The sequence below is a fragment of the Lathyrus oleraceus genome, chromosome 1, assembly GCF_024323335.1.
Source record: "Lathyrus oleraceus cultivar Zhongwan6 chromosome 1, CAAS_Psat_ZW6_1.0, whole genome shotgun sequence".
NCBI lineage: Eukaryota > Viridiplantae > Streptophyta > Magnoliopsida > Fabales > Fabaceae > Lathyrus > Lathyrus oleraceus.
This window is the reverse complement of record NC_066579.1, coordinates 353,308,902-353,332,949: the sequence shown is the minus strand read 5'-3', so window position 1 is coordinate 353,332,949 and position 24,048 is coordinate 353,308,902. Positions and strand designations below refer to the sequence as shown.

The 24,048-nt window shown below is 32.3% G+C and overlaps 2 protein-coding genes and 1 pseudogene across 3 annotated transcripts; 2 read left to right on the top strand and 1 right to left on the bottom strand.

Moving 5' to 3' along the window:
- The first annotated feature begins 5,545 nt into the window (after positions 1-5,545).
- LOC127106552 (uncharacterized) lies at positions 5,546-6,656 on the top strand. The gene is made up of 2 exons (XM_051043837.1): positions 5,546-5,762; positions 5,980-6,656. The coding sequence occupies exons 1-2, from the start codon at positions 5,546-5,548 to the stop codon at positions 6,654-6,656; spliced, it is 894 nt and encodes a 297-aa protein (XP_050899794.1).
- A 5,574-nt stretch (positions 6,657-12,230) lies between these two features.
- Positions 12,231-13,049, top strand: LOC127106543 (probable CCR4-associated factor 1 homolog 11; annotated as a pseudogene).
- Positions 13,050-16,243: 3,194 nt separating this feature from the next.
- Positions 16,244-23,477, bottom strand: LOC127136174 (sterol 3-beta-glucosyltransferase UGT80A2). Of its 2 annotated transcripts, XM_051062769.1 has the most exons (15): positions 23,314-23,477; positions 22,888-22,959; positions 22,707-22,800; positions 22,464-22,606; positions 22,027-22,097; positions 21,852-21,933; positions 21,572-21,673; positions 21,309-21,364; positions 20,826-20,860; positions 19,981-20,185; positions 19,664-19,873; positions 19,427-19,486; positions 19,264-19,303; positions 16,623-16,844; positions 16,244-16,515 (listed from the first exon to the last, which is right to left on the bottom strand). In XM_051062769.1, the coding sequence occupies exons 1-15, from the start codon at positions 23,380-23,382 to the stop codon at positions 16,462-16,464; spliced, it is 1,515 nt and encodes a 504-aa protein (XP_050918726.1). In that variant the 5' UTR covers positions 23,383-23,477; the 3' UTR covers positions 16,244-16,461. The 2 variants fall into 2 exon arrangements, with proteins under 2 accessions (XP_050918726.1, XP_050918729.1); XM_051062772.1 differs by lacking the exon at positions 16,244-16,515 and having other exon boundaries at positions 16,631-16,844; positions 19,264-19,278.
- Positions 23,478-24,048: the final 571 nt, after the last annotated feature.

Below are 24,048 nucleotides of genomic sequence, written 5' to 3'. Positions count from 1 at the left end.
AGGGTATTACTTCTACAATCTTTTTAAGGGCAAAGTGTTTGTCGCTCGAACTGGAGTTTTCCTAGAAAGGGATTTTATTTCCAAAGGAATCAGTGGGAGGAAAGTAGATCTTGAAGAAATTCAAGAATCACAAAGCATTGATACACATATGGAGGAATTATATCAGGAAACACAAGTAGTTGTGGAAGATTAACCTGCTCAAGTAGAACAAGACCAGTGTAGGTCAAGCAGGATACATCAACTACCTGAGAGATATGGATATCTCATAACTGATCAAGGTGATGTATTACTCATGGATCAAGATGAGCATGTGACCTACCAAGAGGCCATAATTGGTCCCGAGTCTGAGAAGTGGCTGGAAGCCATGGAATCTGAAATGGATTCCACGTACACAAACCAGGTTTGGACCTTGGTAGAGCCTCCTGTAGGAGTTAACCCTATAGGATGCAAGTGGTTCTTCAAAAAGAAGACTGACATGGATGGTAAGGTACATACCTATAAGGAAAGATTCGTTGCAAAAGGATATAAACAAATTCATGGGGTTGACTATGATGAAACCTTTTCACCAGTTGCAATGCTTAAATCTGTTCGGATTTTACTTTCTATCGCTGCATATCATGATTATGAAATATGGCAGATGGATGTCAAAACTGTTTTCCTTAATGGGAATCTTCTTAAGGACATGTACATGACACAACCTGAAGGATTTGACATACCAGAAGAAGCCCAAAAGATATGTAAGTTACAAAGATCAATCTATGGATTGAAGCAAGCTTCCAGAAGCTGGAATCTTAGTTTTGATGAAACAGTAAAACAATATGGATTCATCAAGAATGAAGATGAGCCTTGTGTCTACAAGAAGGTTAGTGGGAGCATGATCATCTTCCTGGTATTATATGTAGATGACATATTACTCATTGGAAATGATGTCCCTACCCTACAACAAGTAAAGTCTTGGTTGGGGAAATGCTTTTCTATGAAGAACCTAGGTGAAACAGCCTATATATTAGGAATCAGGATCTATAGAGATAGATCACAAAAATTGCTTGGCCTAAGTCAGAGTACATACATAGACAAAGTGCTGAGATGCTTTAATATGCATGATTCCAAGAAAGGATTCATACCTATGCAACATGGCCTGTGTCTATCAAAAACACAATCCCCTTCAACTAAGGAAGAAAGGGACCGCATGAATAAGATTCCATATGCATCTGCAATAGAATCTATCATGTATGCCATGTTATGTACTCGACCAGATGTCTCGTATGCTTTAAGTGCAACGAGTAGGTACCAATCTGATCCCGGTGATGCTCATTGGGTAGTTGTCAAGAATATCCTTAAGTATTTAAGAAGGACTAAGGACTCATTCTTGATATATGGAGGTCAAGAAGAGCTTGCTGTAACTGGATACACCGATGCTAGTTTCCAAACAGATAAGGATGACTTTAGATCGCAATATGGTTATGTGTTTTGCTTAAAAGATGGCGCTATGAGCTGGAAAAGTTCAAAACAAGATACAATTGCTGATTCCACAACCGAGGCCGAGTATATTGCTTCCTCAAGTGCAGCAAAGGAAGCTTTTTGGATTAAAAAGTTCATTAGTGAACTTCGCATAGTTCCTAGCATTGTAGATCCCATTGGTCTCTATTGTGATATCAATGGTGCTATCGCACAAGCCAAGGAGCCTAGATCTCACCAACGATCCAAACACATACTTAGACATTATCACCTCATTCGAGAGACAATAGACAGAAAAGATGTGAAAATATACAGAGTACCTACACTTGACAATATTGATGACCGAATGACAAAGCCTCTTGCGCAGCAGAAGCATGATGGCCATACTAGATCTATGGGCATTAGGGGTATGCCTAATTGGCTATAATGTTAGTGGGAGATTGTTGGTGTAAACCCTAGAGGCCAATACTTCTGGCACTTGTATCAAATTATTTATTAATAATAAAAGGCTTTTTCTTCATTATGTTTGTTTAATAAAGTCCCTAGAATAGCTAGTTCATTTAATGTATCAAGTGTGACTTAATCATGAGATCCCATTAAACATAAGGACATTATTCTTAAAGTATCCGTAGTCGAGCTTTGTTGTGAAGTGGGATAACATTAAAGCATTAAGACTGTTATGTATATAGATTGATGATCAAATCTCATGGATCATGGATAAGGAGTTATCAAGTCTTAAACATAAGTATGAATATTAGGAGTAATATTTATATTGGATTGACCCGTTATGAGAATACTATATAGAATGTTATGCGAAGTGTCATAAGTCATTCTCATGGTGATAGTGGTGTATACCACCCTTCGACATGAAACCACTATGGACCCTAGATGTAGAGTCGAGTGCCTTATTCCTGATCAAATATTGTCCGTAACTGGATGACCATAAAGACAGTTGATGGGTACTCCACGAAGCATGCTGAGGGACATGAGTGACCTAGATGGAATTTGCCCATCTTGCGTAACAAGATAAATGTCTACGGGCCCAATATTGAACTGGACAAGGATGACACGGTATATGCCTTGTGTTCAATATAGACATAAGGGAAAAAGGGTAATTGTACACACAAGTATTATCACAAAAGAATTTGTCAGATTACATGACATTTTCGTATCTTAGATAGCAGTGATGTGTCGCTAGATACCGCTCACTATTTATTATTTTAATTATGTGATTTAATATAATTGTCAATGCCACGAAAACCTACAAGGTCACACACAAAATGACGGATTGATGAGAGATAGAGTAAATAAGGAACACCATAAGGTATGGTGCACTTAAGTGAATTGTAGAACATCATAAGGTACAATGCACTTAAATAGAATACTAAATATGGTAAGGTACGACGCGCTTAAATAATTTTGGTATATCATAAGATATGGGTCACATACACTTAAGTGGGGTTTTTAGCTTACAACCCACACAAGTGGTTCTATAAATAGAACCCTTGTGCAGAAGCATTTTTTAAGATAAAATTTTGTTTCTCTCTCTCTCTCTCTCTCTCACTCTCACACACACACACATACACACACACACACACTCACTCAAAGCCTTCATTCATAGCAGCCAACACTAAGACTGAAGGAATCCGTTCGTATGGACTAGTAGAGGCGTTGTCACCATTCAACGTTCGTGATTGCTTCTTAGATTTATATCAAAGGTTTCAATCGCCACAAAAGGTAACAATTCTATCACTGATCATGCCCATTTGTAAGGATCACTAAAGGAGAAATTTTTAATTTCCGTTGCGTTTTGGATCGCTATTCTCCTTCACTTCAGCCTACACGAGGGATTCTAGTTGTGTGTCGAGCATAAATCATGGAAACCTTCCCTTGGATATTCATTAATATCTTCCACATGTAATGCTCCTTTCAGGATAACTTTCGTGACCAATGGCTCATTAGTTTCTATTCGGACAATACTTGGTTCGACCTCTTCACCTAGGACTGGGGTGATTTCATGGGGTGCTTTTAGATGGTGAGACTCATACGTTGGAGGCCCATCTCACTTTGTGTTACTTCATTGTCGAGTCTTCTCGCTTTTGTAGGAGTTCATTTCTGAAGTACTGATCTTCATCTCACTTCAACCAGGACATTCATTCTTACCGCACCAGGTAGAGTCCTCTTTCCCATAATGAGGCGGTGATAAAAGACCTTTATTCTTGGTTTCAGGGGCTCGACTATGAGGAAGGATTCAGTCCCGTTGAAGTGTCCTATACCGAAGTGAGGAAAAAACGGATTGACACTTACACCATTGTGAGTGCGGTTATTCAGGGAGAAATTAAAGGGATTTTCGGTGAAGACAGAGTCTTAGTGGTTTTATTATATTTTATTTGACGTGTGTGAAAGCATCTTGCAGATAAGATGGACAAGTTATAGATGTTCTATGCCCTTGATAATGCTTAAGGCATCAAGGTTGTTGTGCCTTATCCAATGGCAACAACTCTTGCTTCGACCCTTGCTCCCATATTATTAATCTTAATATTTTTCTTAATAACTTCTCTTATAGTTTTCCTAGGTTTTTCAATACCTCTAACTATTTGACTCATCTCCATCTGATCTACTCTCCTCTAGATATCGTTCGGACGAGTATTGTTCTGGAATTTGATAAGGTAATATAATTTTAAACCTTTTGCTAATATAAATATTTAATGAAAATAATTTCATTTTTTTGTTTTACTAGATACTTGTTTAAATTTATTTATATGTTTGAACTTGTAGAAATTTAATGATCAGTCACCACTATATGAGAAATAGACTATTGAAAATATCATACAACTTTGAGTTAAATTATTTATACAAATTGTTTAGAGCAACAAAAAAGACATTACTCTAACAACATAATGAAGAGAAAGATTCAAGTATGGCAAAAAAATGGCAATTAGGAAAAGCCTATTTATAAATATTTACTTTTTTTACATTGTTTAGTATAGTTGTATATATCTTCACTTGTATATATTGTATTAGTTGTAACAAATTTTGTATGGTTATATTGGGCCTACAACTCATTTGTTAAGAGTTTTTTAGCAATTCAAATGTTGTAACCGATTAACATGAGGTTGTAATCGGTTACAGGTGCTAAAATAAGTAAAAAATAAGCTGAAGAAAAATGCTTCTAGAGTTGCTATAACCGGTTACACATATGCAGTAATCGACTATCATTGTTAGTTATTTTCTAATTTTAGCAGCTGCAACCAGTTACAGGTTTTGTGTAACCGGTTACAGGTCTGACAATTTCACTTTTCTGTTATTTGACTTATGTAAATTGTGTCCCAATCACTGTGTAATGCTTGTATATATTCCTTGGAGGCATCGTCATCAAAGTTAATGAAAATATTCTTATCCTTAATTATCTCACTCTCTAAATTCCTCTTTTCCCCTCCATGCTCTAATTTATCTATTACTCACCAATCTTGTGGTTCTAAGTTCTAACATTTGGCATCAAGAGTCTGGTTCTAATCCATAAACACCTACTGTGCAACATAAATTATGTCTCCAATCAGAGAATCCTCGTAAACCTACCCATCCTTTATGCGAAGAATCACGACAAATGGTGCAAACAAATGAAAGTGTTGTTTGGCTACCAAGATGTTCTTAAAGTGATCAAGAACGAGGTGAATCCCTTTTTCCAAGGTGTAACGGATGCACAATGAGAGACACATAAGGAAGAGAAGAAGAAAGATTTTAAGGTGTTGTTTTTGATCCATCAATGTGTGGATGGTGACAACTTTGATAAATTTGGTGATTGTGAATCATCAAAGTAAACGTGGGAAATCTTGGAGAAGGCATACGCATGGACTGACAAGGAGAAGGTAGAGAGGTTACAAACTCACAAGCATCAACTTGAATTGATTCAAATGGATGAAAAGGAGAAAATCAACCAACAAGAATCATTCAATTAGTGAATCAAGTGAAGTAATATGGAGAAACAGTCACATATTAGTATGTTGTCGCGAAAATCTTGCATTCTATAACACCAAGATTTGACAATGTGGTTGTAGCGATTAGGGAATCGGAGGATCTTGCGACGATGAGCAAGGAGGAGCTGAAAAAACCTATTGAGGCTCATGAGAAAAGGATGGAGGAAAGAAATAATGAGAAGGCAAAGACGGAGATCGCTTTGCAAGCTCACCTCAATGAGAAGGACAAGAGATCAAAAGGAAGATGGCACATGAAAAGTAAAGGGAATTTTCAGAATTATGGTGGAAGAGAGTCCCAAAGTTCCAAGAATTCGACTTGTCAAAGGGGTGAGAGCAGTTTCAAGAAAAAATGGTGGCCAAGGAAACTTTATAGGTGAAAAGAAGAGGTTTGACAAAAGAAAGGAGCAGAGCTTTAAGTGTCAAAGGTCCGGTCTTTTTACAAAAGAGTGCAATATAAACAAGAAGGAACCTCAAGGAGATGAAGCCAAGGTTGCAAGACAATAGTTTGATGGTGAGAACAAACTCTTGGTCATTATCACATAAGGCGAATACAGCAGCAGCAGGCTGCGGGACAACATCAACAATAATTCTGGAAATGCTGCAAAAACAGGTTATAACCGGTTACATGAAAGTTATAACCGGTTACATGCAGAAGAAAATGTCATGGTGATTATGAGAAAAGGAATCCAATGCAACAAAGAATGGTATTTGGATTCCGGTTGTTCTACTCATAGTACAGGGAGGAAGGATTGGTTTATTAAAATCAATTGTGCCATGAAGAATAAAGTGAAGTTTGCGGATGACACCACTCTAGCAGTCGATGAGATTGATGATGTTTTGATCATGAGAATGGATGGTGGACTCTCTTTGATCAAAGATGTATTGTATATTCTAGGAATCATATGTAACCTTTTAAATATAAGCCAATTTCTTGAGAAGGGTAACAGGATTCACATGGAAAACAAGGGGTTGCGTGTTATGGATGTAAGTGAGGTTTTGGTCCTTAAAGCTCCTATGGATGCCAATAGAACTATCAAGTTTGAACTGAAGGTTATGGAGCATAGATGTCTTGCTAAAGAGGTAAGTCAAGAAGATTGGATGTGGCACTATCATCTTGGGCATCTCAACTTCCCAGATCTCAAAGACTTGCAAAAGAACGGAATGGTAATGGGGTTTCCATTGATCAACATATCGGCTGAAATTTGTGGAGAATGTGTGTAAGCGAAACAAAATATAAGCGTAAATTCAGCAAGGACGCAGGTTGAATTAATACCATTAATATATATGTTTAATTAAATATTTAATATTTTAACATAATTTATAATTTTACTTTATTCCTCATTTAATAAACACAACTTTTTAAATTCTTAAATTTTCTTCCGACTTTTTAGTCCCTTAAATTTACTTCTACTCAAAGTAGTTCATTCTATTAACTTTTAACTTTTAAAGTATAAGATAGAACACCAAATTCTTCAATAACTACTCTCAAGCCTCAAGACAGATTTTTAGTAAAACTAAATCAACCATTTACTCAGCTTCAATGTCTAATATAAGATTAGACAACATCATAGAGTCAGGGGCGGAGCCAAAAAATTTATGCTGTGGGGGCAATATATTAATATATGAATCTATTATATAATATATCTACCACGAATAGAACTTTAAAACATAAATATATATGATATTAAGTTTTTTCAAATTTATCTTTAAAAGTAATTAATAAAGTTTAAGTTTTTTATTTATGTAATCTTTTTAATTTTATTATCAACAATGTTTATCTATCTACTTTTATATATAAGCAATTGACGATGATATGAGTAGTTGATTGTAATTTTTTATAATTATATCTTAGTATTAAAATAAAAACATAGAAAGTAAAATTTTGAAAAATAATTTAGTAAAAAATTCTTTTGAAATTAAATATAAAATTAATTTAACTATATTTTAACTGAACACATTTTAAATTCAAAATTAATTTTTAAAAGAAATAATTCACAAATGGAACCCTAAACAATTATTCATATATTTACACCAAGGTCCTTTTAAATTATTTTTGTGTAATAGATTGCTTTTAAGTTTTTTTTTATAACAACTTGATTTTTTAGATTGATTTAAATCATTTTCTTCATGTTTAGAACATTTGAAAAATTTATAATAGTTGTATTTTTGGTTGCACTTTATTATTTCATATCACTCAAAATAATTGCAACTATAATTTACATATTTACACTTTTAAAAAAGAGTAATGATTGTTACACACAAAAACTTAAAAGATTAATTTATTACATAAAAATAATTTAAAAAATCTTTGATGTAATTTTACCTATATACATGTAATTTTACATATAATTTTAAATTATATTTTCATAACTAAATACTCTTTCAATTATTTTATAGATTATTATATTTAAAATAAATATTTTTTATTAATCATCATATAAATATATAATAATATTAAATTGTTTTTGAAAATATAGTGGGGGCACATGCCCCCTTACCACCACAAGTGGCTCCGTCCCTGCATAGAGTAACAAACTTTTGTAAAAGATCTTTTTCGTTGAATTAATTGGGAGTGGTAATCTTCAAAGGCACATATTATCCTCTTACCTACAATTTTTAGTTGACTAAATCATTACCAAATTGTCACCTTGGAAATGTTACATTCTCTCCATGGCAGACACTCTCATATTAGTGAAATTTGTCATTCAAAGAATTATTACTTATTAAGTTATTATTTATCCTCGACATGTCTCACTATTAAAATCCATAAAAAAAACTAATATGAACTTTACATGGAGTGGTGATGTTAAGAAAAATAAATAGTTATTGTGCCTTGAAAAAGAGTTTGAAAACCTCAATCTCATGGCAGGTTTGGCCTGAGATTCGTAATATCTCTTGATGAAGCTGCTAACTTAAAGTTAGATTATGACATGATGAACATTGAAGAGTTCCGGGTCGCCTTTATTTTCTAGGGCATAAAAATTAAGTTCAACTTGTTCAAGAGCCCTTCTTCTTTGTTTATGGGTAAAGATAAGTCCGTTAATTTTCGGAATGATGTTTGGTGTGGTCAACCACTTATTATGGAAATTAACAGCGAATTTCATATCTCTCAAGTCATCAACATAAACTCAAAATTTTCTGGCTTCATTCAAAATGACCAATGGGTTTTTCCTGAGACTTGGACCCACATATTTCCTTTCCTTATAAGCAGGGTGCTTCATACATAATTGATTGATGAACAAGAAAATGATAAAATGATATGGCATACTTCTTCACCAAGTATACTTAGTCTCAAAAAAAGCCTTCATTTTCAAATTGTCTCCATTTGTTATGTTTTCTTATGCAAAAATCATTTGAAGCGTGGAATTCCTCCTTCCAACTCTATATGTTAGTTTGAAAATTATTGTTGAAAAAAATTCCTATTGATCATATGATCATGGTTATAGGTTGATCGATGACCTCCATATGAAACTTTTGTAAGTGTAATGGAGAAAATGCATGATATCTCTTCTTTGAATGCAACTTTTTTATTGCATTTGCTCTACAAAACCATCAACATAAACATCATATCAAACACTTTGGATGATTTATGGAGATTATGCATTCAAGGAAAGATCACCACAAAATTCCTTGATATTTAAGGAAACAATAATCTTTCTTATAAATAACATTTGAAATGTTATGATGATGGATAAATACAAGCACATGGTCTCTCTTATTCATACACAAATTTCTAATCTTAAGGATCAAGTAATCTTAACATAAAATAATTATTCACCGACAATAACCTCTTCTATGCATAACTTCAAGTTTTTAAATCCTTCAATGTCAACATCCATCCTCCTCGTTCACATTTGATCAAGGAGGTCTTTTGGAAACCTCCAACTATTGATTGACTTAAATGCAATTGTAACGGAGCTTGCACTTGTGACTCTTCTAACTCTGCTTGTAGTGGGATATTCTAAGACAACAATGGAGACTTCATCTTCATATTCTCTAAACACTTTCCTTGGAATTCTTCCATTCATGTTGAATTTATCACAGCAATTAGAGCAATTGATATTGCTAGAAAGAAATGTTGTACAAAACTTTGGATTAAAATTAAATCCATCTTGATATTTCAAGTCATCTCAAAATTAATCATGGTGTCTTGGCAGTTAAGAAAGCATTGAAATGCTTACATAAGAGCTACTACAAATATTATATTTTCTTATATCACATTTATAGGAGAAATAATTCTGCGAATTTTGTTCTAATATAGATCTCACATTTAATTCTCTAACTTTTTTTATTCATCCCTTTAGAGATAAAAATAAATAAGTAAATTTGTAATAAAAAAAATTATTTGCTTTTTTAAGTTCACCTCCTTTTGAATGGGTATTAACTTAGTGTGTATATTCTTCTTTCTCTATATTCAGACCTTATTTTAAAAAAAAACTTTTTTTATCTCATACTAATGGTCATTATTTTGCACAATTAAATAAACACAAACAATGTTAATTTTATTGATTTATATTAATTAAATTATTAATATATTCTTATTTAAATAGTACAAATGAATTATTGTAGTGACAACTTAAGAGAGATACAAATTGTATTAATGGAAGAATACAATCGAAAGAATGAAAATTAAAGTTATTATAAAATAACACCCAAAAAAAGTTACAATAAAAATTAAAAGTAATAATGTTTTTAATAAATATCTTTTTGAGTAAACTTGTAAAAAAATTTAAATTAATAGAAAGTATTTTTTTCCCAAGTAAATTTGTACAAGATTCACATCATTTGTTAAAAAATCAAATCCGACCAAATAAATATTTATTAAAATATTTTTGAAACTAACCTAATAAAAATAGTTTCCTTAAATAATTTAGTTAGATCTGGTTCTAGTTGGATATTCTAAGACAACAATAGAGACTTCATCTTGGCATTCTCTAAATATTTTTCTTAGAATTCTTCCATTCATGTTGAATTTATTACAACAATTAGAGCAATTGATATTGCTAGAAAGAAAGGTCGGACAAAACTTTGGATTAAAGTTGAAGTCATCTTGATATTTCAAGTCATCTCAAAACTAACCAAGGTGCCTTGGCAGTTAAGAAAGCATTGAAATGCTTAAGTATGAGCTATTACAAATATTATATTTTCTTATCTCATATTTATAGGAGGAATAGTTCTGTTTATTTTTTTTAATATATATCTCACAGATCTAATTCTCAAACTTTTTTTATTCATCCCTTTAGAGATAAAAATAAATAAGTAAATTTATAAGAAAAAGAAATTGTTTGCCTTTTTAAGTTCGCCTCCTTTTGAATGGATATTGATTATATTCTTCTTTTTATATATACAGACCTTAGTTTAAAAGAAAATCTTTTTTATTTCATATTAATTGTCATTATTTTGCACAATTAAATAAATATAAATGATATTAATTTTATTGATTTATATTAATTAAACTGTTAATATATTTTTATTATAATAAATAGTACAAATGAATTATTATAGTGACAATTTAAGAGGAATACCGATTGTATAAATGAAAGAATACAAACGAGAGATTGACAATTAAAGTTACAAGAAAAACTAAAAGTGATAATGTTTTTAATAAATAATTTTTTGAGTAATTTTTTCAATATATAAAAAGTATTTCTTTTCCTAAGTAAATTTGTAAATGATTCACATCATTTTTTTCCAACGAAATAGATATTTATTAAAAAAGATGTAACTAACCTAATAAAAATTGTATCATTAAATAATGAATTTAATTGATATACACTGTCAGTGTAAAAGAATTTTACACAGTCAGTAAATTATAACCGTTTAGTTTGATGTATTTATAGAAATATTTTGAATATTTCATTCATAGAATTTGTTTACTTTTTGATTAAAAAGAAAATTTAATATATTCAGTTTATAAATATGAGATAGACTTGTTAGGAGATAATTGAAGTCGTCAGAGTTTCCATTGAAATTGAAAGAAACAAAATTGTTTGCCTTTTTAAGTTAACCTCCTTTTGAATGGGTATTAATTTAATCTCCCAATTTTTGTGTACATATTCTTCTTTCTATCTATACGGATCTTATTTTTTAAAAAAATATTTTTTTTTATCTCATACTAATTGTCATTATTTTGCACAATTAAATAAACATTAACAATATTAATTTTAATGATTAATATTAATTAAATTATTAATATATTCTTAGTATAATAAATAGTATAAAATGAATGATTGTAGTGACAATTTAAGAGAGAGATAGATTGTACTAATGGAAGAATACAATCCAAAGAATAACAACACTAAGAAGAAAATTACAATTAAAAGTGATAATGTTTTTAATAAATAGCATTTAGAATAAATTTGTCAATTTTTTAAATTAATAGGAAGCGTTTTTTGCTAACTGAATTTATAAAAGATTCACATCTATCATTTTAAAATGTTTATTAAAATATTCAATCAAATCCTAAGAAATAAATATTTATCAAAAAAATTGTAACCAACCTAATAAAAATAGTATGATTAAATAATTTAGTTGGATACATTTATACCAATATTTTAAATATTCCATTCATAGAATTTATTTACTTTTTGATTGAAAAGAAAATTTAGTAACTATATTGAGATAGACTTGGTAGCATATAGTTGAAGCGGTCAAAGTTTCCACTGAAAACAGAAACTTTGACTTTGGCACTTTGCACTTTCTAAATCTCTTCCTTATTTATAGTTTATTTTTAAAGCTATAAAAACAAAATCATAACATAACATCACACAATCCTAGTATTTGCATAGTGTTTTCTCTCTTTTCTTTGTTTCAATTCAACTTCAAGATTAAACATTAAAGAAACTCAACATGAGCATGTTGAAGGAAGTCATTATCCGTGAAGTTTGGGCATACAATTTAGAGTATGAATTTAATCTCATCCTTCAAGCCTATCTATGAATATCATGTAATCATTTCAATGGATACTGAATTTCCCGGCGTAATTCATTCTCCAAAAATTGACTACCGTCATCTTCAACCCTCTGATCATTATCGTTATTTGAAAGTCAATGTTGATGATCTTAAACTCATTCAAGTTGGGCTCACACTTTCGGATTCTGAGGGAAACCTTCCTATTTTGGAACCAATAACAGTTACATTTGGGAGTTTAATTTCTGTGATTTTGACGTCAATCATGATCCCTGTAATCAAGATTCCATTGATATGCTCCGCCGTCAAGGGATCAATTGATACTTGTTTATAGCGAATCAATTACTTGGGTCACGTTTAGCAGGGCTTATGATTTTGGATATTTGGTGAAGGTCCTGACCGGAAAGAATTTACCAAACCTGTTAGAGGATTTTTTGAAAATAGTTGAAGTATTGTTTGGAAAAAGTGTTTATGACATGAAATATATGATGAAGTTCTGCCACTCTCTTTATGGTGGTCTCGAGCGGGTAGCTACTACGCTTAATGTGTGTCGGGCTGTTGGAAATGCTCATCAAGCCGCATCGGATAGTTTGTTGTAGTTTGTTGACGTGGCATGCGTTCGACAAAATGATAAGGACTTATTTTAAGGATGATGAAGCTCCCAAGCATGTCGGAGTGCTGTTTGGATTAGAACTTGCAGCTTAATAAATAGATTATAAAAAAATTGTAATGAAAATTGAATTATATAAAATATTCATTCTTTTTAATAAATAATTTCATTATCTAAATTCTATTTATGTCTTTATTTCTATAACAGAGATGCAGCAATATATATATTCTGAGATCAATTGACTATTTGATCAAATATTTGTGAATATTAGAAACATGTAAAATTTGGTTAGTAAGAGAAAACAAGTACTTAGTTAACAGAGTAAAGTATAAAGTTTTTTTTTTGTATCTGCTACAATATATATTAAAGAATTATAGAGAACATTATGAACTTCATTAAAATGTGGCTTCGTTGCATTTTTTGTGTTCTCAATCCACTGTTGAACTTCATTTACCTTGTACCCCTACAATTAATCTCATACCCCTACAAAAATTTAAAAATTCCCATTTTACCCTTAATTGGTTTTAACCAATTTACCATTTTATTTTTACCATTCTGTTGAAAATTGCAAAAATTACACTTTCACACCCCTCGCACCGGAACTCTTTAGAGAAGACTTCCGGTATGTATTTTTCCAAACCGGAAGACTTTAGGAAAGACTTCCGGAACACAAAAAAAACAAACCGAAACACTTAAGGAAAGAGTTCCGGTTCATATAAAAAAAAAATTCAAAAAAATTTGCATACCGGAACTCTTCTCCAAAGAGTTCCGGTATGCATTATGTGTGTTCCGGAAGTCTTTCCTAAAGTCTTCCGGTACGTTTTTTTTTTTAATTTTTTTTTTTTTTTTAATTTTTTTTTTTTTTACAGAAATGGAAAATCTTTCCAAAATATGTGTAGATACTACTGATGCGTTTATGACGACGGAAAGATTTGGTACACGAGAAGAGGTTATCAGATGGATTAAAAAGGTTGGAATCGACAATAAAGTAACTGTTATTATCAGTCGTTCAGATACTGAAACGGGGAAGAGAGGGAGAAGTAACAAAATAATATTTGGTTGTGATAAAGGTGGGAAACACAAGATTAGTGATAGTGGTACCCAAAGTGCTTCCAAGAAATGTGGATGTCCATTTAAAATCAGGTCGACTCCGGCGAAAGATGGATCTGGTTGGAAGATTGATGTAAAATGTGGGTTAGGTTTACCTGATAGATTAGAAGGTCATTCGTTTATTGGTAGGTTGACCACAGATGAGAAGCAACATGTCGCTGATTTGGCAAAGAGACATCTTCAGATGAAGCAACATGTGCAGATGAAGATGCACCCCGGTCTAACGTGCGGACTGGAATCCGGCCATCTGCACCTCTTCTTCGAACCACTGTAAAAATAATGTTAAAAAAAATAATTAAAATTAAAAAAAAATAAAAAAAAAATATTACGTACCGGAACACTTCAAAAAAGAGTTCCGGTATACATCATCCAAACCGGAAGTCTTGAAGAAAGTGTTCCGGTATACAAGTATACAAACCGGAAGACTTTCTAGAATGATCCTTCTAGTCTAAAAGCTGCATCCAAAAAATATGTAATATCACCATATGCAAAGAAGAATGCAATTTAACCTAAAAATACATGGCATTGCCAGATTTAAACAAATCAATGCAAATAACATAGTCATTAATAAAAATAAAAATCACGTAATTTACAAAAAATAAAAAATAAATAAAAATCACGTTGAGTTTTTTTAAATTATTTTTTACTATTTGCTGAAGTGGATTTTAAAAAAATAAAATGTAGCACGATCTTGTGAATTCTCATAACCATTTCCAAAATTTGATTCAACTTCATCTATCTTATTAGTAGGTCAGGTGAAAGGGCATTAGCATTAACCTTAATTTGATCACAAGGATGGATTCTCTCCGGTAGATTTTCACTGGATTTCCCTCGAGTGATAATCCTCACCATTAAATCTTAAGTATTTTTTTCTTTTATTCAACTTTCTCTTTCTTACCAATGGTTGAGATTTAATATAAGGGTTATGTCATGGGAGACATTCCCCTCCCGTTTGATCACCTTCAAAAAAAAATTCTTTGAAATGTGTTTCTTCAACAACCACTTCTTTATTGAGCTAAGAAAGTTAGTGTATCACGTTTGAGATAAAACCATCAAAAGAACACCTTTTATAAAGCAAGAAATATTGGCAATGGAAAACACCCCTCAATAAGATCAACTACGATTATCACATTTTAATAGTCTCTAGAGTAAATTTAGTGGTGTTTAGAGGATTGATTTACGCATCAACATCCATTATTGGCTTTCACCCAATTGTGATTCATAATTATATACTTTCAAAAAATAAAATCAAAATCCTACACAAATTTACACAACAACAAAAACAATGAACATTCAATCTCAACAAAACAACAATAACATTAAACATTCGATCTCAATTCTCAACAAAACAACTACAAGTACAACCACAACAACAACAAAAACAATTTAACCCCCAGTCTCAAAAACAACAATAACATTAAACCTTAAATATCTATTACTAATACAGTCATGGAGAAAGCATTTACCTACTAGAAACGTAATGAGAGAGTTAAACAAATAGATTGGTATGAGATTTGAGTTTCCTTATTAGAGTTTCGTTCGAGTACATTATTCGAGCTTTGTTTTGAGTTTTCTTTCTTCTTTGTTTCCTTAGTTCAACTTAAAAGATAGATTTTAGATTGGTTTAGAGCAAAAGATAAAAGAAGGTGCTCTTTTCACTAGGGCTCAAAAAAAATTAGGAGAAAAATAAAAAATGAATTAGACCTATATATTTTAAATTAAAATAAAATATAATTAAAGACATCATTAGCTTTCTTCTTTGTTAGTTAGTTTCCAAAAATAAGGGAATAGCTAATTTAAATTTTAATTAATAAATAAAATAAAATAAGGATGCCATTTTAAAATAAATAAAATCATAAACATAAGTTATTAGGTATCAAAGTGTGAGGTCAACTAAGAGAAAAGATAACTTCTATTGAAGAAAAAAATGGTATGTGTCAAACAACTTTTTAGTCAGTAGTAGAGGATTGGAAAACCCCAAGCATGAGAGTTTCCCTCATGATCACACATTCTTGTAAAGTCATAATGTATGCACAGCTACACTTGATCTTATAGCAAAGACTGAATTCGTAACTCTTTTTCAGTCAAAAACCATCTCAAACTGTCTTCTTTTCAAAAGTTCTTCTACCAACTCCCTAGTCTATTATCAGTTTTACATTCAATACTTCTAAAGTGAATATATGTAACCAAGTGCAAATCAAGTAATTAATAGTTTAAGACATCACAAAATACACCCAAATTTGTACAATGTAAACATGCAACATGACAACTACTCTTAAACGGACTGAATGTGTGCGCACAATCATCTTCCAAACGTTTAATATACACATTTACAATGAATTTGACTTATGGAGAAGAAACGTAGGAGTGAATTTTCGAACATTTTCATTGAATATCTCAATTCAAGCTCAGCTCTTCCTTGAGGTACTTAATTGCATCCGATACACCATCCTGCAAGTTGTAGGGTCGTCGAGTATGTGATATATATTTTGGGAAAAAGGTAGTATAACCTTTAACCTCTAAATAAAATAACCATGTAGTTTAAGAATGGTTATTACCTCAAGAAATATTTTTTCAGCAATTTCTGCAGCTCGTGTTTTCACTCTCGATGATAATGCAACGTGTATCGCAAGTGATAGTACATGTGCAGCTTCTTGGATACTTCTGTTGTCATTTTTATCGGGAAGCAAATGATTTCTACCGAGCGGTTCAGGTGAAACACCGAGCCAATGCATTCTTTCCGCCCAATAAAACTGGTCTAACACAAAAGGGCACACTACCTGCAAGTTTGCAGAAAGACACAATCAAAAAGCTTGGTACATATAAAAGTTATCATCGAGTTTTCTGAGACTGAAAATATCTCAACACTCTCCCGAAAATATCTCAACACTCTCCCTCTTGCTGGTGCATTTATATCGTGCATTAAGCTTGGTACATGTAAAAGATATCATCGAGTTTTCTGAGACTGAAAATATCAGCTAATTGATAGTTAGATTTCACATAGGATGTAACAATCTTCTCATGGATAAAGTGACTATCATTTTCTATGTGCTTAGGCTGCTCATGGAAGACTAGACTGGATGCGATATATAGAACTGGACGGTTATCACAAATAAGACTCATTGACTCAGACTTGCAAAACTTAACTTATTAAGTTATTTCAACAAAATAAGTTCATATGTAGTGAAAGTAATAGCTCGATACCAGCCTCTTCTTATATTTGAAGAATCTATAGTAATGCAAACAACAGATGTTAGAAACTGAAAATAGTAGAAACTATGTGATTCATATCATGTGCCAATCGTTTGTCCTGTGTTTCTATTCTGTATACAAAAAGAACTGGAAGTCAAGGTGACAGAACAATTAAAACTGTTAGTGAACTGACGAACTAAAATAAAATTGAAAGAACCATGCACAAAGAGAACAGAGTTAACGGATAATGGGAGAAGAGATGTGGGATAATGAGAGAGAGATGTGGCTCTAGCAGTGCCTATGAATTTAGCTTCAGAACCGTCAAGAAGAGGGATGTGATATGGAATTTTGGGTTGTGATAACTTTTTAAGAAAGATGAGGGATATCGGTCGGCTGATTGGAAACACTAGAATCTAAGATCAAGAACCCAATAGGAGATGATTGTGAAATACAGGCCGTTGAGTCACCAATGTGCACAACAGTTGCTGAGATTTGATGGATTGCACCATAACCCGTAATGGAGGATACTGCCGTTGCAGATGATCGAGACAATGAAGAATAAAACACACTAGAAGTCTGGAACAAGACTAACTTGAACAAAGGGAACTGAAGATGCAGCCATTAATGACTGAGCAGTGGTGTGATTTTTAACCTCTGAAACAATCAGATGCGCGGAACTATAAAAGAAACACACTGCAAACCCAGAGCTAATGGAAGGAACACTAGAAGTGCTGAACCTTGGAGACCTCAAACATAAACAGCCACACCAATACAAAAAACTGAAGAGATGCGCAATCAAAAATATCAACGGAATAAGCGGCAATACAACACCTTGGGTCGGACGGCTGACCCACAGATGACAGAGGAAGCACAGACAAATTGAACAGGACAAGCGGCATGGAAAACAAAGTCGCATACGGTGGTGTGTTGACCTCATGCACTGTAAAGGTCAAGAGGCTGTGCAACCGTGAGGCAGGCCCTTTATGGTGGTGCATTGACGGTGTAAGTTGTCGGAGAGAGACTAGTAGAAAAAAGAAAACTAGGGTTATCAGCCCACAGGATGTGAACTCTGATACCAACTTGAAATTGGAGCAAAGATTGATTTGAATTTCTTGAAAACCTAACTCTTTGCTTTATCTATTTATAACTCTTAAAGAACTGTGGTTTGGTCTAACTCAACCCTACAAAATCAGCTTGTAAGGTGAGAATTGTCTCCACTTATAAATACAACACGGGTTATATCTCTAAGCAACGTGAGACTAAATCCACTCCTTCAAACCCAACAAAATGAAGGTGCTGGAGGTTGCAACGAAGGCAAGCCAAATGCTGCAATTTAGGCGACTAGGAGCGGACTGCAACGAAGGCGGAAATTCCAACACACACCCTCACGCTCGGGCCTCAATGAGGCCGAAGCGTGAACGATGCGGGAAGCCCAACAAGTGATCTAGGATAGGCAGTGATACCATCTTAAGAATTGTGATTTGTCGTAACTCAACCCTACAAAACCAGCTTGTAAGGTAAGGATTGCCCCCGCTTATAAACACAACAGAGACCATATCTCTAAGCAATATGGAACTAAATCCACCCCTTCAAACCCAACTCATTGAAGGTGTTTGAGGCTGCAACGAAGGCAAGCCAAATGCCGCAATTTAGGCGACTAGGAGCGGACCGCAATGAAGGCAGAGAAACTGAACAATAAGAATACGATTACAATCAAGATCCCTTAACTATAGATATAAATAAGAGGGATATATCTCAGCACCCATCATTTAAGTTTCTCCCTGTAAAAATTTTATTCCATTTTAGTCATTATCTTTTACAAAAGCATGCAAAATCTTAAAGGTGAAGACTAAAACAGAGTAAAAATTTGGTAAGAACTAAACTACAAACTTCATGATTTTATTGAAGTTAAAAACATAATTAACACAAATAATATTCATAGACTTAAGAGAATATTCATGCAACCATAAATAAAACCAAATAGGAGAATCATCTTCTATTACTAACCTGTGGTGTGCCTGCCTGTAATGCAGCAGCAATAGTTCCACTGATTAGAGAGGATCATTCCGCACAAAAAACATCTTATTAGAAAGCATCTCTCTTGAATACTTCGATTCAATTTAATGATAATATCAGAACAATCAGCAGATCAAAATACAAATTCTCCTACCTGCCTCCATGGTGAATCACAGCCGCACAATTTGGGAAAAGCCAACCATATGGTATGGAACTGTATATATTACATAAAAATATATCATTCTTTGATATATAAAAAAGGTGGCTAACTAACTAGCATTTGCTTCTGTTTTAGACTAGATCCAAAGAAACCATAACTTCAATGGTCAGTGCAAGTAAACCGCTTTCCAGTCAAGCTTTAAGTTTGTATAAGTAACTAGAGAAAACTCACCTAAAAAAACAAAACAACCGGCCATTATAAAGAGAGAGACAGTCTTCACTCCAACTATTCTGGTCTAATGTTGCTTCGGTAGCAATTGTGCGAACCACCGACTCTAAAGGTTCATATCCACCTGTAAAGAGAATAAATTTATAATTTGTGGTGCTCAGGACCGCCTGAAGAACACCGATAAATGAATGAGGATCTTTTAGAAAACCCATGCTGCAAGTAAAAAAGTGAAAAGCCAGATTTAAAATACATATAATTACAATGACTAAATCAGCTGTAATGTGTTATGATATATGACACAAAATTGAAACAAGATGTACCTTCCAATAGCACTCAATCCAATGAAAATCGGTGTATCCTTAACAAAATTTTGCAACTCTAAATGACGGGGACATAAGTTATCTTTTTCATATTGATGTCCTGATGAATCGTATAACAATGTTTCTCTGCATTTCGTACATGAAAACTGCCATTCAATAGGAAGGAACCAAAAACCACAAACCCGCACTCTTGATGGCCAGTATGCTGTAGATGTATTCAAATGAATCAAGTGATAAAACTAATCATCTAAAATCAAGAATGCTATAGACTTTTCCCTAAGACAAAATTTATACTATGGAATTGAAATGTTTGGGTTATTTGAGGGAAACACTCTCAGAACTTTATGTTATAAAGATACACTATTCACAATTCAAATACAACTCAAAGCCACGACTTAATTCTTCATTTTGTTATTTATAAATTTTATAATTTGTGACAATTTGTGACATGTAGTAGAAAAGATTTGTGACAATTAAATCTATAGGTCTTCTCTCTAATTATAATTGTATTTTAAAAAAAATTGGGTCCATTTTTTTAATTAGAACGGGGCCTCCGATATGATTGGGCCGACCCTGTTAACGAATTAGATAGAAATATGGTCTTGGATAGAATTTGTTCCATGTAACCGACCCCATTTAGTAGATAAGGGTTGGTTGTTGTTATAGTAGTATAATTTATTAATTTCATTAATGATGACTTCTCTAAGATGTATACGTATAGGTACTTGAATCAACTCAACCTCTATAAAGAGAATCTAAGCTAAATAGAAAGTGGAGCATTAATTTTATTCTACATACAGCAAGGGCATAGAGTAAGAATTTCTATCAAAGACAAGAGAACATACCTGGACATTCAACAACTTCTTTACTAAAGCCATACCTGTTGAGAAGTGCACAAGTCGGTGATAAAAGTAGACCTAGTATTGCATGTCAATTCAAAAGACTGTAAATTTATGTGACCACACAATTATCTAAATCTAAATAAAAAAACATTCTATAGTAAAGTTGCATCAAAAAGAAATAGTTCTTTATAGGGAGTTTTAATGTTTGCAACCAAAACGGAACAAAAATAACCGAAATAAATTGCTCAGTGGCCATTTAATTCATTTTAAAACCCTTATACAAATCACTGTAAAATACATCAAACTCAAACCATAAAATACATCAATTTCAAAATCCAGACAAATTGAAACTACTTGGTGCACAAATAAGGCATGAAATATTTAGCCAAAAATATCAATATAGAGCTGTTCTGTAAGTACCGTGTTAGACTTGAATTGAAACTAATTTCATTGAAAGCAATTTTAGCATTCAGAATCCATACTTACATCACAAGAGGAGATTGTGGCCTATCATACCAAGTAGGAATGCCTGTAACTGGATCCTGAAATCAATAAAATAACAAAAAGGAAAAAGAGTGTTCATCTGAGATCTGAGTTCCATAGAATACAAGTGCATCAAACTCCTCTTCAAAAATACATTCCTAAAGCAACATAAATCATGTGGCACAGACATTGTTTGAAGCACAATGTTGCCATAAATTAACTTTATCAGATGAAGTGGGAAAAAAAACTACGAAACAAACACTAACAGTAAAGGGACATGGACTCAGATGTAAGTCGTCATTTCTCCATGATCCCCAATTTTCTGTGAAAAGGGGCCACATCCAATGATCCACATCCTTCCAGCAAACCTGCAGGGAAACAAGATGGTTAGAAAATTTTAATCTTAATTTTACACCATGGTTTATCTTTTATAAAGGGAATAGTGTATGTTAAAGCAGGAAAATAAACATAATCACTTGATGCAGCGTGTTCAAAACAAAACAAAACAACAAAAAAAACATTAGAACATAGAAACTATAGAAATACCTTACCAGCAGGAGCTTCAATAAGATATCTATACAGAAGAGGAAATTCTCTTTGGAATTGTCTTTCAAATGTTGCAGGTGCACTGCACAGTAAATCGATGATTAAAATACCAATATGTGTTCTTAAAGTAGGTTCAAAAACTGAATTAAAGTAGGTTCATGAACTTACAAAGTACCTGTATGGAACAACATAAGGTGCAGCTACAATGCAGCGGATAGAAAAACATTCTGCAAGACTCCATCCTTCCTGAACAATCATGAATAAATATCTCTTCAGTCACCAGATCACTTAACCATATAACGGAATCAAATACCGTTTATGTGTGTATATAAGCAAGTGGATTACATACATGCATAGCAGTTCAGGAATTTCATTAGTTCAAAAGAATATTCCACTTAGGCCCTGTTTGGATAAGCAGTTTACTTGACAAGCTTATAGCTAAGTGCTTTTCATGATAAGCGCTTATGTATAAGCTATTTCTATAATAAAAGATAAAGTTAAATTAAATTATTTTTGTATAAGCAATAAGCTGTTTTCATAAGCCATTCCCAGTGATCAGAAAAACTAGTAAAAAAAACGGAAATCTCAACTACAGTTCTCAATTCTAAGTACCAAAGCAAAAAAATTTATCACAATAAGATCGCCATCCAAGCTTGGTTCATCTCCAAATATCCTTTCAATTAGAGAAAAGCATTCCCGTCTATGATCTCTGGTAATTTTCTTTTTCTGCAATAAAAACGATGACTTTGCCTCCCCTGATAAAGTAAAAGACTCGTTAGAAGTTTAGAACTACAGATTCTCATCTAATAATAGCTCTCCACATTTTCTGAGTAGAAAGAACTAGAGAGCTCAAACCTTCAATATCATTATTCTGATCAGCGGAAAGAACCGGAGGCGATGAAACTGCGCAAAACTCAACGTGTTTTTCACCTAAGTGAGAACTTAAGCTCTGCAAGAAAATATTTTATTAAGAAAAGCTGCAAAATTTTGCTAAAGCTGTAATTGATTCTATGTAAAATTGTTATAAAACGCAAACCTCGTGTGCGGAATGAGTTATTAGAATGACATTGTATTGTTTCTGATCACTAGCAAAAGCTGCTGCAATGGCCTGAAATCAACACAATTTTGGTTATTCATACTTTTCGGCTATGTGATAGAATGCATTCCATCAGGTTTCGTTCCATTTTTAATTAATTCAAACAATCAAACTTAAATTCATACTATTTTATTCCATCAATCCAAACATAACCAAAACAAAAAAATTGGCGGCAATGGCCATAAACAATATGGCGTTACTCATTGGACCCTTGATATTACTCTCAAACCCTTAAAATTCCGAAAATGTCTCTCGTACCATCAGGATTTTAAAATCCAAACTGTACAAAAGAGACCTTTCGGAAATTGATAGAAAAAGAAGAAAAAAAAAAGCAAAGTAGTAAGAAGAAGAAGCAAAGTTACATACAGCAAGAGGGTAGACATCGCCTTTGGTTCCGAAGGCCATGAATACTGCTTTCGGTTTTCTTCTCGACATTTTCTTCTAACACTTCTGCTGAATTCCCCAATCGATTCATTCATTAAGCTCACGTTTAGATTTGGGGAAAAATTCGATTTTTCAAAAATCAAAAGTGTATTCATTCATTTTTTTATCAAAAAAAAAAGTGTACTCATTTTTTTAATTTTTTATATTTTGTTTTTATCACTCATATATATATATATATATATATATATATATATATATATATATATATATATATATATATATATATAATCTCATATTTTATTTATTTTAAAATGATTTTTTTATAAGTTCATTTTAAAAAGATTGTTAAATTAAAAATTCAACATTTGACCTTCAATGTTTTCTAAATTTTAAATTTGTATTTTATTATCAAATCAATTATTTTCGTATCTTAAAATTTAATTTTAATGGTCTTTGATTTTTTAAGATCCTCTGTTCAATTGTACTTACTTAATATATTCATTAATGATATATTCTTTAACGATGGAGTTCAATTGATGTGGTAGCTTAGATTTAAATCCATCTCATCAATTTATAATATTTTAATTTCTAAAAATGACAATAATGACTAGAATTAAAAATTAAATAAAATATATTAACTAATATTCATAATATTACTTAATAAATATTATAAATGACTTTATTTAAAAATTATATATATATATATATATATATATA